We start from the raw sequence: 15,183 nt of genomic DNA on the forward strand, positions 1-15,183 counted from the left end.
TCAGACATTTAAATAAAAAGGGCAAGATAAAATATCAAGGTCCAACTATTCTTTCCCAAAGAATTAGGTTTTCCATAAAGGAAAATATCTGATTTATTCACGGTTGAAGCTTATCCTTCACCCATAATTTAATGTATACACAGTTTTGACCCTTTGGATAGTGCATTAAAACCCACTAAGACAGGCAGAATAAAAAATACAAATGGACTTCAAACTGTAAAATTATCCCTCTTCTAACCTATTTTTCTTTTCCTCATCTTTCCTGTAAAATGATAGTTTGTATAGAAAAAAAAACTTTTTGAAAGTCCAAACCTGATTTTACCATTTTGCCTATTTTCTATTACTAACATGTGTCATCATTTGATTGCTTTATTCTTTGTTTTTGCTATTATTTGGTTAATAGCAAGCAAGAGAAGAATTGATAACAAATGTGGGATGTACTGCATGATAAAAACTCAGCCACCAAAAGGACGACCTAAAATACGTGTGACACATGCCAGGCAGACTGTGGGGCACTGTGTGAGGTGTCAGAGCACTGCAGAATCTCTATTCTAAGATTTGTTCAAAGATTTAAGACATAAAGAAACTGTTCAGCAGTGTGTACATTTCATAATCATAATCTGCAAGCTAAATACAGAACAAAAGTCTGAAAAGGAATAATATTGGTAATTACCTACATTCACAGAATAGTTAGGAGAGTTTAAAAGATGTGGGGCAGCTGCTAATATTAGAACACTTTGACCATTGCCATTGCTTTACAGCATAGTATGAAATAGTGCGACTCTAAGGAAACTCTTTGAAAATTACAAAAATGTCATGATAGGGGCTTTGGGCTGTGTAAGTCAAATGCTCCACTTCTGAAAAGGTTTGTAGGTGAAGGTTAGAGTGCATTCTCATTTCTGAAATCTGTCTGACCCAGAAAGATACAGGCCATAGCTTACCAACGGAGACTGTGTGCTCTGGCACAGCAGGCATAAGGCATAAAACACACTATGGAAGAAAGAGAAAGAGACAAATATTTAGATTCCTGTTCTGTGATTTCAACAAGGTGTTTACCTTCCCTATGTACTATTGTCCTAAAGCTTTAGAGAAATTATTTTATATCATCACTGTGACCTAAAAGTTAGATTTCAAATTTAATTTTGTAACATCAAGATCTTTTAGCTTTATTTTCTCATTTTCAACTCCTCGAAAAGTCCAGTTACTGTTTCTAACATTTTGAAGAGTCCCACCATTATCAGATAAGCACTGTTATAAATTATACTGAGGTAACAAACTCCAAAGTGATTAAAATTTTTTTCTCGTTCAAGCAAAATGCCTAACACAGGTCAGTAGAAGTGGCTGCACCATCTGGAATGTCACTGATGGGCTGTTTTCCATTTGACGTGTGAGCATAATTGTTTGGTTTGAAGGATAAACACATCATTTCTGCCGGTATTTTATTCACCAGAACTAATTCCATGGGTACAGTTAATTTCAATGTGAGAAGAAAGTGTAAGCTTTTGTATATCCCAAAAGAAATAGAAAACTGGATACTGGGCCAGGCACAGTGGCTTACAGCTGTAATCCCAGCACTTTGGGAGGCCGAGGCAGGCGGATCACAAGGTCAGGAGATCGAGACCATCCTGGCTAACGTGGTGAAATCCCGTCTCTACTAAAAATACAAAAAAAAAATTAGCCGGGCGTGGTGGCGGGCGCCTGTAATCCCAGCTACTTGGGAGGCTGAGGCAGGAGAATGGCGTGAACCCGGGAGGTGGAGCTTGCAGTGAGCCGAGATAGAGCCACTGCACTCCAGGCTGGGCGACAGAGTGAGACTCCATCTCAAAAAAAAAGGAAAAAGGAAAAGAAAACTGGATACTGGCAAACCCTCATAGTATCTACCATAGCACCTAAAAGCTAATAGGAAAATTTTGTCCCTCATTTAATTTTGCTCAAAATTCAATTCCAAATATCCCCCAATTAAATGTATTATGTATTATTAAAGTAAAAAAAAACCCAGCAATGAAAGACCTTCCACTGGAAAACAGACAAAGAATCTCAGTTGTTTTCTAGGTTATACTTGACAAAGCTAATAGATTAATGAAATCTCCTTGAGTCAAAGAGATGGAATAATAAGAGAGGCTGTTTTTCATTCAAAAGTTGCTTTACTACTTTTGTAAATGCCTACAAAAACAGAATATTATCAATAATTCACATAAGGGAACCTACATGAGTAATATATTTTAGTAAAGTTGATTCCTTAGTCCTCTGAATTAGTGTTGCCATTGTATCTTTTCATTGACAAATGAGTCAACTGAAACACACTGACAGAATTGTCAGGTCATTCCAAGATTTGTCTATATAGGCTTTTTCCTTCTTCATCCTGATCATATATAGTTATTGTTCATCAATTTTCAAAGCAAAATATAAACAAAGACTGTACATTCACTTTTTGACTTAGAACGACAAAATTCATTTAACTCCTGGCAAAACCAACAGTTTTTATTTTATTTTATTTTATTTTATTTTATTTTTTTTTTTGAGGCGGAGTCTCGCTCTGTCACCCGGACTAGACTGCAGTGGCCAGATCTCAGCTCACTGCAAGCTCCGCCTCCCGGGTTTATGCCATTCTCCTGCCTCAGCCTCCCGAATAGCTGGGACTACAGGCGCCCGCCACCTCGCCCGGTTAGTTTTTTTTGTATTTTTAGTAGAGATGGGGTTTCACCGTGTTAGCCAGGATGGTCTCGATCTCCTGACCTCGTGATCCGCCCGTCTCGGCCTCCCAAAGTGCTGGGATTACAGGCTTGAGCCACCGCGCCCGGCCAACAGTTTTTCTTTTAATGTTTAGCTACGTGTTATTGATGTTACTACTACGTTTTGTGGACATCGGTTTTTAACCGGGAATGTTTCCAACTAATTTATGCTCTTTTGGGTTATTTTCCAGTTCTCAAGCCTATATAAATAGGCAGATTTGTAACTCTCATGAGAATGTCACTGCTTTTTAAACATTCTAAATAACAATGTGGATCTCTCAAAAGAAAAAAAAATATGTGTGCCATTCAGAAAACTTCTCCTGTGAGGTGTGGATTTAAAATGCATGTAACTTTTGGAGACTGGTTGTTTTCTTCCTCTTTGCCTGTGATTGCTTATAGATAGGACTCTTCTCATCTTTGAATAGAAGATGGATATATCAGGAAGGGCCCAAGTAAAAACCAATGCCACACTCCCAATGGGCAATTTTAGCAATGTTGAATTAAAAGGTTATTTACAAAGAAGTTAGTAGAGTATAGGGAAACCACAAGGGGTAGAACCACCCCTCTTGATAATAACAACGGAAGGTCACCACAACTCCTAGGTCAGAAGGGGCCAGAGTAGAGAGCAGTTACAGAATCATGAGTCAGAGAAGGCTTGGTGGAAAAAGTCAGTTGTCAGAAGCTGTGCTCTTTTGTTTTTCAGTGACATAGTGACTACAGTTAATAACAATGTATTGTATATCTGAAAATTGCTAAAAGAGTAGATCTTAAATGTTCTCACCATAGAAAAAGTGGTAAGGATGTGAGGTAATAGATATGCTAATAAGCTTAACTTAGTCATTCCACAAGGTATACATATATCAAAACATCAAGTTATGTAGCATAAATATATATATATGATTTTTGTCAATTTAAAAAATCAGAATAAAAAAGAAATTTCTAAATATATTGGGGCTAAGGATCTGTCTGTAGAGCATGAACTAGCAGCATTGGCATCAACTTGAGCTTATTAGAAATGCAGACTCTCAGGCTCTGCCCCAGACCTACTGCATCTGAGTATACCCTTTGTCTAAATCCCCAGATGATTCCTATACACATTAAAGTTTGGCAAGCACTGTTCTATACAACCAGTATTCTGAGAGCAGACAAACTTTCATTTGGTGTTTACTGCTAGCAGTAAAGATCCCTTAGCCAGAGAGCAATTTGAACACTAATCAAACTTTGCCACAGAAACCAGGAAAACAGATGACAAAAGCAGTCAAAGGGTTGATAAATAATAGATTACCATGGTACAGCTGAAGTAATGTCCAAAGGCCTGAGCTTGCAGAAACTCAACTAAGCCATTGAATCACTTTCAGGACTATAATTGGTCATTTTGTATTGGTAATGCTGGACTTGTAAATCTTCCCTAATTATAATTTAAGAGACATCGGCTGCACCTGCAGAAGTAAAACCCTGGTTAGTAGTCCTGTGTGACCTAGAACAAGCCACTTCACCTTCCAACATTCTAGTCTCTCCAGCTGTAGACAAAGATTTACAACTTTTATTAGTAATGGGATTGAGGTCATCTGAGGTCATCATTTGGATGAAATGTATGCACATGTTGAGGTGATTATTATTTTAGCTGACAGATAAAAAGACTATCACTTGTTTTGAATGCTTTGTAAAGCAAAAGACACAAGAATGAAATTATGCCAATCGTCTTTTTTGTTTTGCCTGTTTATGGAGTTTGTTTGAACATGTCTAAATCCTATGATAAATATGCAACATAACAAAGGATTAAATGAAAAACCATTTACTTTCCCCTAATCAGAGCTTGTAAAAATGTATATGTATTTGTAGTGGGGCAGAGAATGACTGGTATAATTAGTACCCCTTAGGAGAATTGTGTCTAGTAGGCAAATGTGTACATGTTTGGCAAAAATTGAGTGACAGGTCAAGAACTCTTCAAGCTAAGAAGATTATGTCAACAGATGCATACCCCATCTGCTCACTGAATGCACAAAAATGGAAATCACATTTTTTTCTCTGCCTATCAATGGAAGTTCCAGTTATACTTAAAGCCCAATAAGTATGTCACACCAATAGCCAAGATGGAGAAATATAAAACATATGTAAAATGAAGTAAAGCTATTTTATATGATTTTATATGTCATTTTATGTGAAATGAAAGGTATTGTCAAAGACACTTTTTCTCTGGTCCACATTAGTAACTCATACTTTTATTCCCAAAAGGCAAACGACACACCAGAACAGTAAATCTGTGTTTACACCAAAAAACACACAATCTAACTGTGGACACTGACAATGCATATAGGTCACCAGTACTGCAGATAGATTATTTAAGCCGTTTAATAACATGATGTTTTGAAAGCTCCCATTTTGAAGTGGTGGGGACTTCCATGAGACACGGATCTTATATGAAACATTCTTACCTGCTAGAGGTATACTGACACTTCTTTATCATTCAACTGATGAAAGTGAGTTACTGAAGTTCAATTGAAAATAACAAAAAGTCATAAGAAATTCACCATGAAATTCACTATCCATTGAATTATTCATGAATCAGCAAAGATTTGTAGAGTTCTGTTATGTGGCAGGATTTTCACAGGAGCTCAACTACTGTAAAGAGCAGTAAATATATGTAGTAGCTGCCCTACCTGCCCCCCAGCTCCACATTGGTCCTTATTCAATTCTGATCAAAACCAGGCTGCATATCCTTACATTTTGGCTCACACATCCTTTATAGAGAATTTTTAATCCATCTGAATGCAGTTGCTCAAACTTTGTACTTGAAATACAGGACCTTAATCTACATTTTCCAATGGCATCAATTATTGCTGTTTCTACTTGCTACTGCAAAGATACATGCAAGGCAATACTAAAAATTCGAGACTTTTTCTTCTGATATTAATTATGTAAAATTGTTACCAGGAATGGCTTATCTCTCCATGCTAAGGCAGAAGAAGAGTTATAGAGATAACTGTAGTTTCTATTTTCTTTAAGCTAAATACTTTCTGGATTAGGATTCCCCCCTCTCCTTGCAGAAGTTCTCTACCAAGCTTAGTGCCTGTGTCACAAATCCACTATCAAATTGAGCCACCTGGAATTCTGACATGATACCAGTCATATAGGGACTAAAGTTTTATATCTATTATATTATTTAATCCTCACAACAGGGCCCTTATGGAACTATGACACAGAGTAGCATTACACCAATAAAACTGATTAAACATGAGAGGAGTAAACCAGATACTCTGGAAATGTAGGGCAACAATGACTATTTCCAAACCAACAGAAGTTCTGAGGAAACCTGGATACAACAGAAACAGAAAAACTGTGGTAGCCAGTGATTCCCTTCTTAGGGGTATGGAAGGATCAGTGGGTGGATTATCATGGCCAGTTGGCAAGTCAGTTGTCACATAGGTTTTTATTCATGGCAGGAGATGTTGTTTAACAAGAGCAAATGCATTGCCTGCAAAACGTCTAATGATTTGTGTGGTTAATGCATGAAGCTGGGAGAACAGACAAGGGAGGAATCTTTAGGTGCTTCAAAGTTTTGGATACAAAACTGTACCACTTGGAAGCACAGATGGTGTTTTCATCACTTCTTTTTTTTAACAGTTGGGATTTTGGAAGGGATAGAGGAATCTTGGATGTGAACAATTGGCTATGCAGATGGTGATGGTAAACTGGTTTGGCCAACAGTTTTAAATTCCAGGCTGATGGATTCTTATCCATGGAAGAATAAGAAGGAGAAGGGGGAAGAAGAAAAAAAGAGGAAGAGGGGAAAATGGACAAAGAAAATGTAAATTAATAAACAAGTAAGAATGTATATTGTTATGTTTCCTTTATGCAGTCTCTTTATAAAGAGAATCTGAAGGCCACATCTACAATAGCCATCCAGAGTAGCAATCAGGGTTGCAAGATGTTTGCCAAATTTCAGTTGATAAACAACTCTTAATAACTTAATTGAATTCATCACTTGGCATTCATAATGTAGTCATGAGATGTAAGAATCAGTCACTGGGGGAAATTTCCCAGAGAATTAGAACTACCCATGGAAATCAAGTTTATGCTGGGACAGGTGACAAAGCAATAAGACAAGTGAAATCCAGCAGAAACCTTGGCCAATGGAGACATATTTCTACAATTATGAAGGAAACACAATAAGGGAAAAGGGATTCTTAACCGTAGAAATACCACCTGCACTTAAAATAATAGTCAAGGCTTTGGTTTAGGAAAGTTATATATATGAATTCTAACAGTCATACCTACTTTTAGTATATATACTTGCAATGAAGATGGCCAGTTACAGTTTTTCCAATACAATTTTGCATCAGGCAACTTTCCCCTAAAATATTTATGGTAAAATCATGAGATAAAATAATATCAGAATCAAAGGCAATATAACAATCAAAAGTCCTTCAAAATGGAGGTGTTGTATCTATTTTTACATTCAAGATTTGCTGAGTGCATGTTGTGTTCTAGGCATTGCCTTGAGACCAGGAGATACTGAGATAACAGTTTTACCCTCAAGGAACTCAAAGACTAGTTGGTACAGTCTTGTGTGATGCAAATTGGGCAGGGCTGAAACTGCTATGTGAGTGTCAGTAAGTCAAGGAAATGCTCTGCTGAGAAAATTAAGTATTAAAAGAAGTTTGAAGGAGAAGATTTTCTTGCCACACAGAGAAGGGCAGAGGAGAAGAGCCCACAGTCAGAAGGAACAGCACGCACCAGGGCAGTGAAGAGTAAAGCTCACTGTATCTGATGGTGTGCAAGGGAGAAGACGCAGGACATGGAGCCGTTAAAAACTAAGTGGGGCTTGTGAAGGGCTTTGTATTTCCTGCTCAAAAAGATTGCATTTTCTAATATGAGTGTCAGAAACATTTAAATATTTTATGCTGCTGTTGAGGTAAGTGGGAAAACTTAGGCTCATTTGATCAGAAGGATTTTGTTTGTTTTAATTGACATATCTCTTTGCAGTTAAGTTGTATTTTGAAGACATATCTCTTTTTTTATTAATTATACTTTAAGTTCTAGGGTACATGTGCACAACATGCAGGTTTGTTACATATGTATACATGTCTTCTTAAGTGGATAGAGTTTTGTTCACAAAGTAGCCCCATCAATCCTTTTTTAGCAAATGAGTGTCTTCTTACCATGCTATAAAGAAGCACTTGCACCACCACCCTCAGATAGTAGCAACACTGCATTCTTTGCCTTCAACATTTGATCAAGACTGAGATCTTTCCTGTTTTAGAATAAATTTTGATAGCAAGCACAGCAGGAAGCGGTAAACAAAAATGCAGTAAAACTTTATGGCATTTTCTGTGGCAGTCTGTTGTCACCTTTACTGTCACCACAGTCTCTACTTCTAGGAAATGCCATCTCTCCTTGTGACAGCTGGCTTTGTCATGGTAAAAAGAGAGATCCCTTACTTAACACAATTAATTCCCTCATGCAACTTTAATAAGGTTCAAGGGTGTATCCCCAGAGACACAGTGACAGGAATCTTCCCTAACATAAATTGATTATTTCCCTCTAGAGTTAAAGAAATCTGTTTCCTTGAGTTACTTGCTCCTTTTAGTTCAAGCTAGAAGAGCAATTTGTTTTCTGAAAATGTTAGTGCTTGTTTATGTTCCTGGATCCTGTCAAGACTCTGGATTCCCATTCAAAGTTCATGGCCTCAAAGTTGTGCAAACGCATGGTAAGCCAGGCACAGAAAGACAAATATTGCATGTCCTCACTCGTTTGTGGGAGCTAGAAAAATGTATCTCATAGAGGTAGAGAGTAGAATGATGATTACCAGAGGCTGAGAAGGGAGAGGTGAGGAGGAAGAGAGGTTAGTTAATGGGCACAGAAGAACAGTTAAATAAAAGGAGTAAGTGCCATTGTTTGACAGCATAGTAGGGTGACTATAATTAACAATAATTTATTGTATATTTCAAAATATCTAGAAGAAAATATTTGAAATATTCCCAACACAAATAAATGATAAATGTTTGAGATAGTGGTTATGCTAATTATCCTGAATTGATCATTGCACACTGTATTCATATATAAAATATCACATGCATCCTATAAATATATATGATTATTATATATCTGTAAAGAAAAGAATGTGTCTATGCAAAGGTATTTCAATCATGGAAAAATATCTGTTTATTTTGAAAACTAGAAAAATAGTTCATCAGAAATATGTCTATTAACATATCTGTTTCCAGTTCTTACCCTGAGGAAACTATTTTTGCATTCATATAGTTTGCTATGAAGATATTTTACTGTGTTTAATCAGTCTCCTATTTTTTTTAGAGATGACGCTATTTACTTAATGTTGAATTAACATTTCACACAGCTTTTTACTCATGAGGCTACCTTTCTGTGTCATTGTGCTCTTTACATGTTCTGTAAAGACACATTAGGAAAAAATCTCTCAACCCTTTCTTAAGCAATATTTCTTTTTCCACATGATAACATTCTATAACAGAATGAATACCAAACTTAGAAGTCCTAAATTCTAGACTGAAGACTGTCATTCATGAAATAAGTGACCTTAAAAATGTCCTTTCACCTCTAAGTCTTATTGCTCCCATTTTACAAGTTGAGAAATAATAATACATCCCTGCCTGTCTCAGCACTGTTTGTAGATCCAATAGGGAAAATGTACCTGAAAGCACATTGTATAAATTTACAGACATACAAACATTTGTTGAATAACATAATTGTTGATGTGCCTAAAAATCAAAATTGTTCTTCAGAGACTGTGCCTTTATTTAATTCTCAATAGAAGGTCAATTCAAAGCATTTTTATTGGGAAGTGAACTAATGTAGCCCTGGTGAGCTTCATACAGGAATTTAGCTTGGACAACCTATATGAATGGATGGCTAATGTGCCTCTGTAACCATCTCATTTAGTGGCAGCCTTGTCTTCTGAAATTATGATATAGGAGTTAATCAGTTTAAGATGGAACCCTTGTGAATGTAGGTAGTGCAAAGATCCTGGGGTAATGATTTAAGTGTGATTCGTGTGCTTTAGAATTGAAGCTTGACAGGTCATGAAGTTGACAACCTGTAGTAAAGATTTCAAAGCTTATTGAATTTTTCTCATATTCATTGTTTCACTTCTCAAATGTGGGACTGAGAGATGTTGTTGTCTTCAGAAGTTTTAGATTTGCTGAAAAGCCTAGACAAGTATTCAGTTGAATTCCTTGAGTTTCAGGCCAGCAGAAGGGCAGCAATAGTTTTGGCCTGGCAATTTCAAGACAGGTGTTACCAGTTGGTTGCCCGAACCATGGAAAAACCTCCTTCTGGCCTTTTTTAAAATGCCTGACTTTGAGCAGTGTTACCTCCTGATGGACCTGCCAGGGAGAATTAGTTTCAGAATGCACTCACAGTAAGTAGACTGAATTAAGTTGCTGGATGAATTAGGAATATGTACTTAGATGTTGAAGAATGTCTGCCCAAAACAGCGTCTTGAATGAATCTTCAGTTCAATGAAGTTGAACTACCTCTTTTTGTTTCCTGATTATATTTAGCCCATAGGTTCATTTGCTTCTATTAGCGTTTTGTGGTTCATGACAGTACAATAAAGTTATAGAAAGTCCTTTATAAAATACAAAGTATTGTAGCAATGAAGGCAAAATATTACATTATGTTAGTATTATGAATATAACCAAAGACTAGAAAATATATGTGTGTGTCCTGCTTTCTGAAATATGTTTTCCTCAATTTGAAGAATACATATCTTTTAGAAAAGCCAAGTTTAAGTGAAATTCAATTTTCTGGTGTTCTTCCATGATTCAAATACTGATGTGGCCATTAGGAAAATAAATTATCTGATGAATTTTATTATGCGTTTTCAGTGTAAAACGAAGACTCTTCAATGGTTCTTAAGTGTTTGGGGGCCATGAAAGCTAAATGTCTCACCTGGAAAACAGAATGAAGTACATACAACACAATTTGTTGTTCTATAATTCCATGGGGTTTCAGGTTCGCTGATGGGTTCTGGGACTCTCAGACGCTCTGCAGTGCTTATCTCTACTTATCCGCATTGCAGGTCTTTTTATTTCTTTCCAACTCGCATTCCATAGCTTTCCCTTTTTCTGCAAGCTTTCTCTGTAGCAAATCTGGTGTGAGTTCTTCTGTAGCATCCTCACCGTCACTGAAGGCCACTTTGTCTCTGGCCTATAATAAGCATAGGCTTCAACCAGAAATGGCAAGAGTGAGACCTACCATTCACTAGGTGTCTGCTCCAAATAAGTAGTATGCTTAGTGTGCTGAGTGCTTTACATGCAATTTCTGCCACTCCACATTGTTTTGAAGTGTCTGATGATTTTTGTGCACTGTCGTGCATCCCATTCACCCAGAGTGAGCAAAGATATCATCAGTACTTAAGAGAGGATGGATCCATATCTCTCATTCTGTTTAAGAATCCCAAATCACTGATTAAGATCCCCAGACTACTTATGCCCCTCTAGGATCTTTCAGAATGAGGACGTCTTTAGATCAGGATGTATGTTCATTCAGATGCCTAACCTACCCATTCACCCGTTGGGCTTGGTTGGAGTTGGAGCAGCTTTTCAGGCTTTCTTATTAAGAAATTTCTTTTTCATGGCTCACACCTGTAATCCCAGCACTTTCGGAGGCCGAGGTGGGCTGATCACAAGGTCAGGAGATCGAGAGCATCCTGGCTAACATGGTGAAACCCCGTCTCTATGAAAAATACAAAAAATTAGCCAGGTGTTGTGGCAGGTGCCTAGAGTCCCAGCTACTCGGGAGGCCGAGGCAGGAGAATGGCATGAACCTGGGAGGCGGGGGTTGCAGTGAGCCAAGATCGCTCCACTGGACTCCAGCCTGGGCGACAGTGCGAGACTCCGTCCCCCCAAAAAAAAAGAAAAGAAATTTCTTTTTCACCAAGCAAATGCTAAAATGTTTAAGAATAAATAAGTAGGAATAAAAGTAAACCAAAAGAAATATCACTTCCCTGCTTCATTTCTCTGAAATGTGGTCACTACTTTGCACCTTTAACTGTTGCCTTTCACTTTGCTCTATCCACATAGGTAACAACATTGACTCAGGAAGTTTCTCAGTTGGGTAAAGACATGAGAAATGTGATCCAGCTTCTGGAAAACGTTCTGTCACCTCAGCAGCCATCACGGTTTTGTTCTCTGCACAGCACCTCTGTGTGTCCCTCCAGGGAGAGCTTACAGACCAGAATGAGCTGGAGTGTGCACCAGCCCTGCCTACACTTGCAAACAGGTGGAGCTGCTTATACCCAAGCACAACTTTGTAGCAGTAATATCACCTCAGACATTTGGAGTGTGGATCCCTCCTCTGTGGGGAGCAGCCCCCAACGAACTGGAGCTCAAGAGCAAACTCCTGCAGACAGTGAACTTTATCATTCTCCAAGCCTTGATTATTCACCTTCCCACTACCAGGTTGTCCAAGAAGGTCATTTGCAATTTTTAAGGTGCATCTCTCCACATTCAGATTCTACGCTGACACCTCTGCAGTCCATTTCAGCAACTCTCTCATCCTCTGTCTGCTCCTCTTCGGAGACATCTTTGCACCTAGTTCTCCCAAGCAGATCAGAGGAGGGCAGCTTCAGTCAGGGAACTGTGAGTTCCTTCAGTCTGGAAAACTTACCAGGATCTTGGAACCAGGAAGGAATGGCATCAGCGTCTACAAAACCTTTGGAGAACTTTCCACTGGAAGTTGTCACAAGCACAGCAGAAGTGAAAGATAACAAAGCCATAAATGTATGATATTAGTGCCCATGAAGCAGCTGCTAATTTCAAACCTACCACTGCATGACAGTTTTAGTTTGCCTTTTTTGCCTCTGGTGGGTAGGAAGACTGAGCAAAGCTGGGAATCCTGCAGAAAAGAGTGTGAGGAGCCAGGGAAAGACAGAACCACCTCCATGCTGTAGCAAACAACTTCTAGATACTAGAAGCATAATAGAAACATTTTTCTGTACAGGTATTAAACTTCTGGTCTGTTTGACAGACATTGGTAACAATCCAAAGACCCTGAGGGTCTGAGCAGCTAGAAGTCCTAGACAAAGAATTTGTGGATGACTTTTGTCCCGGGTGGCTTTTGTGAAGTGTGGCAAAGGTTTTTCATGAGTGCCTGATTGTCATTCCTGAACAATATCCATAGCACTGTTGGCCTCAGGAGTGCACAGCTCCTACTGATCTATTTTTCTTTTTGTGAAGGCAAAGGGACAATTATCACTGCATGTCATCTCCTAGACAATCAGTCAAATAGAACGGGTGGCCAGTGGTTAGCTATTCGCACGTTATTTGCCATGTAAATGAAAACGTCTTTATTTATCAAAAAAACACAGAGGCTATTTTTATATCCTTGGTATGAAATATGTATTTAAACTATTTAAATATTTATAAAGAAATGAATGTTTTCTTTTCATTTTGGTAAAAAAAAAAAGCTTGCTGTTTTAACAAGAAATGCACTACTGTTGTGTATAGTAGATCAAAAATTATTTATTACTAAGAGGATGTAGTTTCCAAAGGAATCCCCCATTTTTTCTGCATGTAGTTTGCAACAAATGTATTCTCATGCTTCTGGATTATAAAAGAAAAGTGAAGTCATATTTTGTTGATGAAATAAAAACATGGACTGTGTGTCAACTACATGAGCTTTGGCATGGGGGTAGAGAGGCTCCATCTAGGCTCTGCCGACTCATGTCAATGACCTGATTTAAGGTCGTTGTGCCAGCAGAAAGGTCTGTCCTCTAGGCATCATATTTTGTGGCTCAAGAATCCAACATGGGTCTATGGACATAGGGCAATTTTGGGCTCAAAGTGACGGAGAAAACCTGGGTGTGTCCTTTCCCAGTGCTTTTCTTTTACAAGAGGTAGTAGACCAGTGGAAATCCCCAAATGGAGCCAAAACTTCTGAGCTGTAACTTGTGGGAGTAATACCAGCTTACAGTGGGTCAGCACTTTACCTTTTTTCTTTAAGGCTCCACAACGCTATGCAGTGCAGTTGTTCTCATTCCTATTTTTAATAAATCTCAGGGGAAGCCCCAGAGATTACACAGTTAGGAATGCTGACACAGTCTAGAATCCATAGTGTTCCCTACATCTCACATTAACAGGCAAATTCAGATGCTGGGATTGGCAATGATTTAAGCACCTTCACTTAAGTTTTATTTTATGTTTTAGAACAGTTATGGTCTAATGGTCTTGGACATTTTGGGAAGACATATTGGGTTCACATTCTGGAGTTCTCTATTTTCCACCACAAAGAATAAACAATCTGAGAATTGTATCATTAAAAGTATCTAAACACACCAAGACTTCTGATGTTGTGTGAATCTTGCACCTTAAAACTGGATAGAGCAGCAGAGAGAAAATATATCTTTTCTAAGAAAAATGAACACAGGACATGTTTATAAGGCAGGTCACTCAGGACTCAATGCCTTCTACTTTCCCCCCTCTCTAAAATTCAGTCTTTCCCTAAGTTAAGGTGAAAAGTGAGACAAAGGCAACATTCTAGATTTCATGTATTCATTTACATTCTCCCTCCTGCTCTTCTTGACCTATGTAATCATTTTAAGTGCAGTTCAAAAAGAGTTAACTGCTGTTGGCTCACAAGTGTTCTTCTGGCAAATTACACTGCTATTACTAATGCTAACAAGAATAACTGGCATTCTGTTTCTTGAGTACTGACTTTGTACCAGTCAGTTTTTAGGAATTAATAGACATTATGCTTCCTCGTGTATTAATCAAACACTGCTAACAGTTACTTATTTGTTATTATTATCCCTATTTTACAAGTGAATAATTGAGACACAGATTTTTTTTTTAACTTGCCCAGTCACATTATTTTAAATGATTGATAGACTCATGGCTGCTCTAGTACCCCTCTCTTCATGTTCACATGCATGCTTGTTGATCTTTGAAACTTTACTAATAATTACAATTGACCACTGAACAATGAGAGGCAAGGGGGCTGGCCCCACACACAGTTAAAAATTCATATATAACTTTCGACTCTCCAAAAATTTAACTTCTAATAGCCTATTGTTGACTGGAAGACTTACTGATAACATAAACAGTTGCTTTACATATATTTTGTATATTATATGTATTATATACTGTATTCTCACAATAAAAAAGCTAGAGAAAAGAAAATTGTATTAAGAAAATCACGAAGAGCAAATATGTTTACTCTTCATTAACTGGAAGTGAATCATCATAAAGGTGTTCATTGTCATAGTCTTCACATTGAATAGGCTGAAGAGAAGGAGGAAGAGGAGGAGTCTTGCTGTCTCAGGGGTGGCAGAAGCTGAAGAAAATCCGCATATGAGTGGATCATGCAGTTCAAACCCATGTTCAAGGGTCAACTACAACTTTTTTCAAAATCAGTGAATAAAATATTTGAGTTATTTTTACAATGCAAGTAAACAAATAGGATTAATTAGCGA

At 37.8% G+C, this 15,183-nt stretch overlaps 1 protein-coding gene across 1 annotated transcript in view; it reads left to right on the top strand.

Moving 5' to 3' along the window:
* The window catches only part of KCNH8 (potassium voltage-gated channel subfamily H member 8), a 403,401-nt gene extending 389,354 nt beyond the window's left edge, over window positions 1-14,047 (top strand). Inside the window, exon 16 of the mRNA XM_033212772.1 lies at window positions 11,795-14,047. Coding sequence (XP_033068663.1) covers window positions 11,795-12,499 — 705 coding nt within the window. The 3' untranslated portion in view covers window positions 12,500-14,047. The remainder of the gene's footprint in view (window positions 1-11,794) is intronic.
* Window positions 14,048-15,183: the final 1,136 nt, after the last annotated feature.

The sequence above is a fragment of the Trachypithecus francoisi genome, unplaced genomic scaffold (genome assembly GCF_009764315.1).
Source record: "Trachypithecus francoisi isolate TF-2019V2 unplaced genomic scaffold, Tfra_2.0 Lachesis_group0, whole genome shotgun sequence".
Taxonomy (NCBI): Eukaryota; Metazoa; Chordata; class Mammalia; order Primates; family Cercopithecidae; genus Trachypithecus; species Trachypithecus francoisi.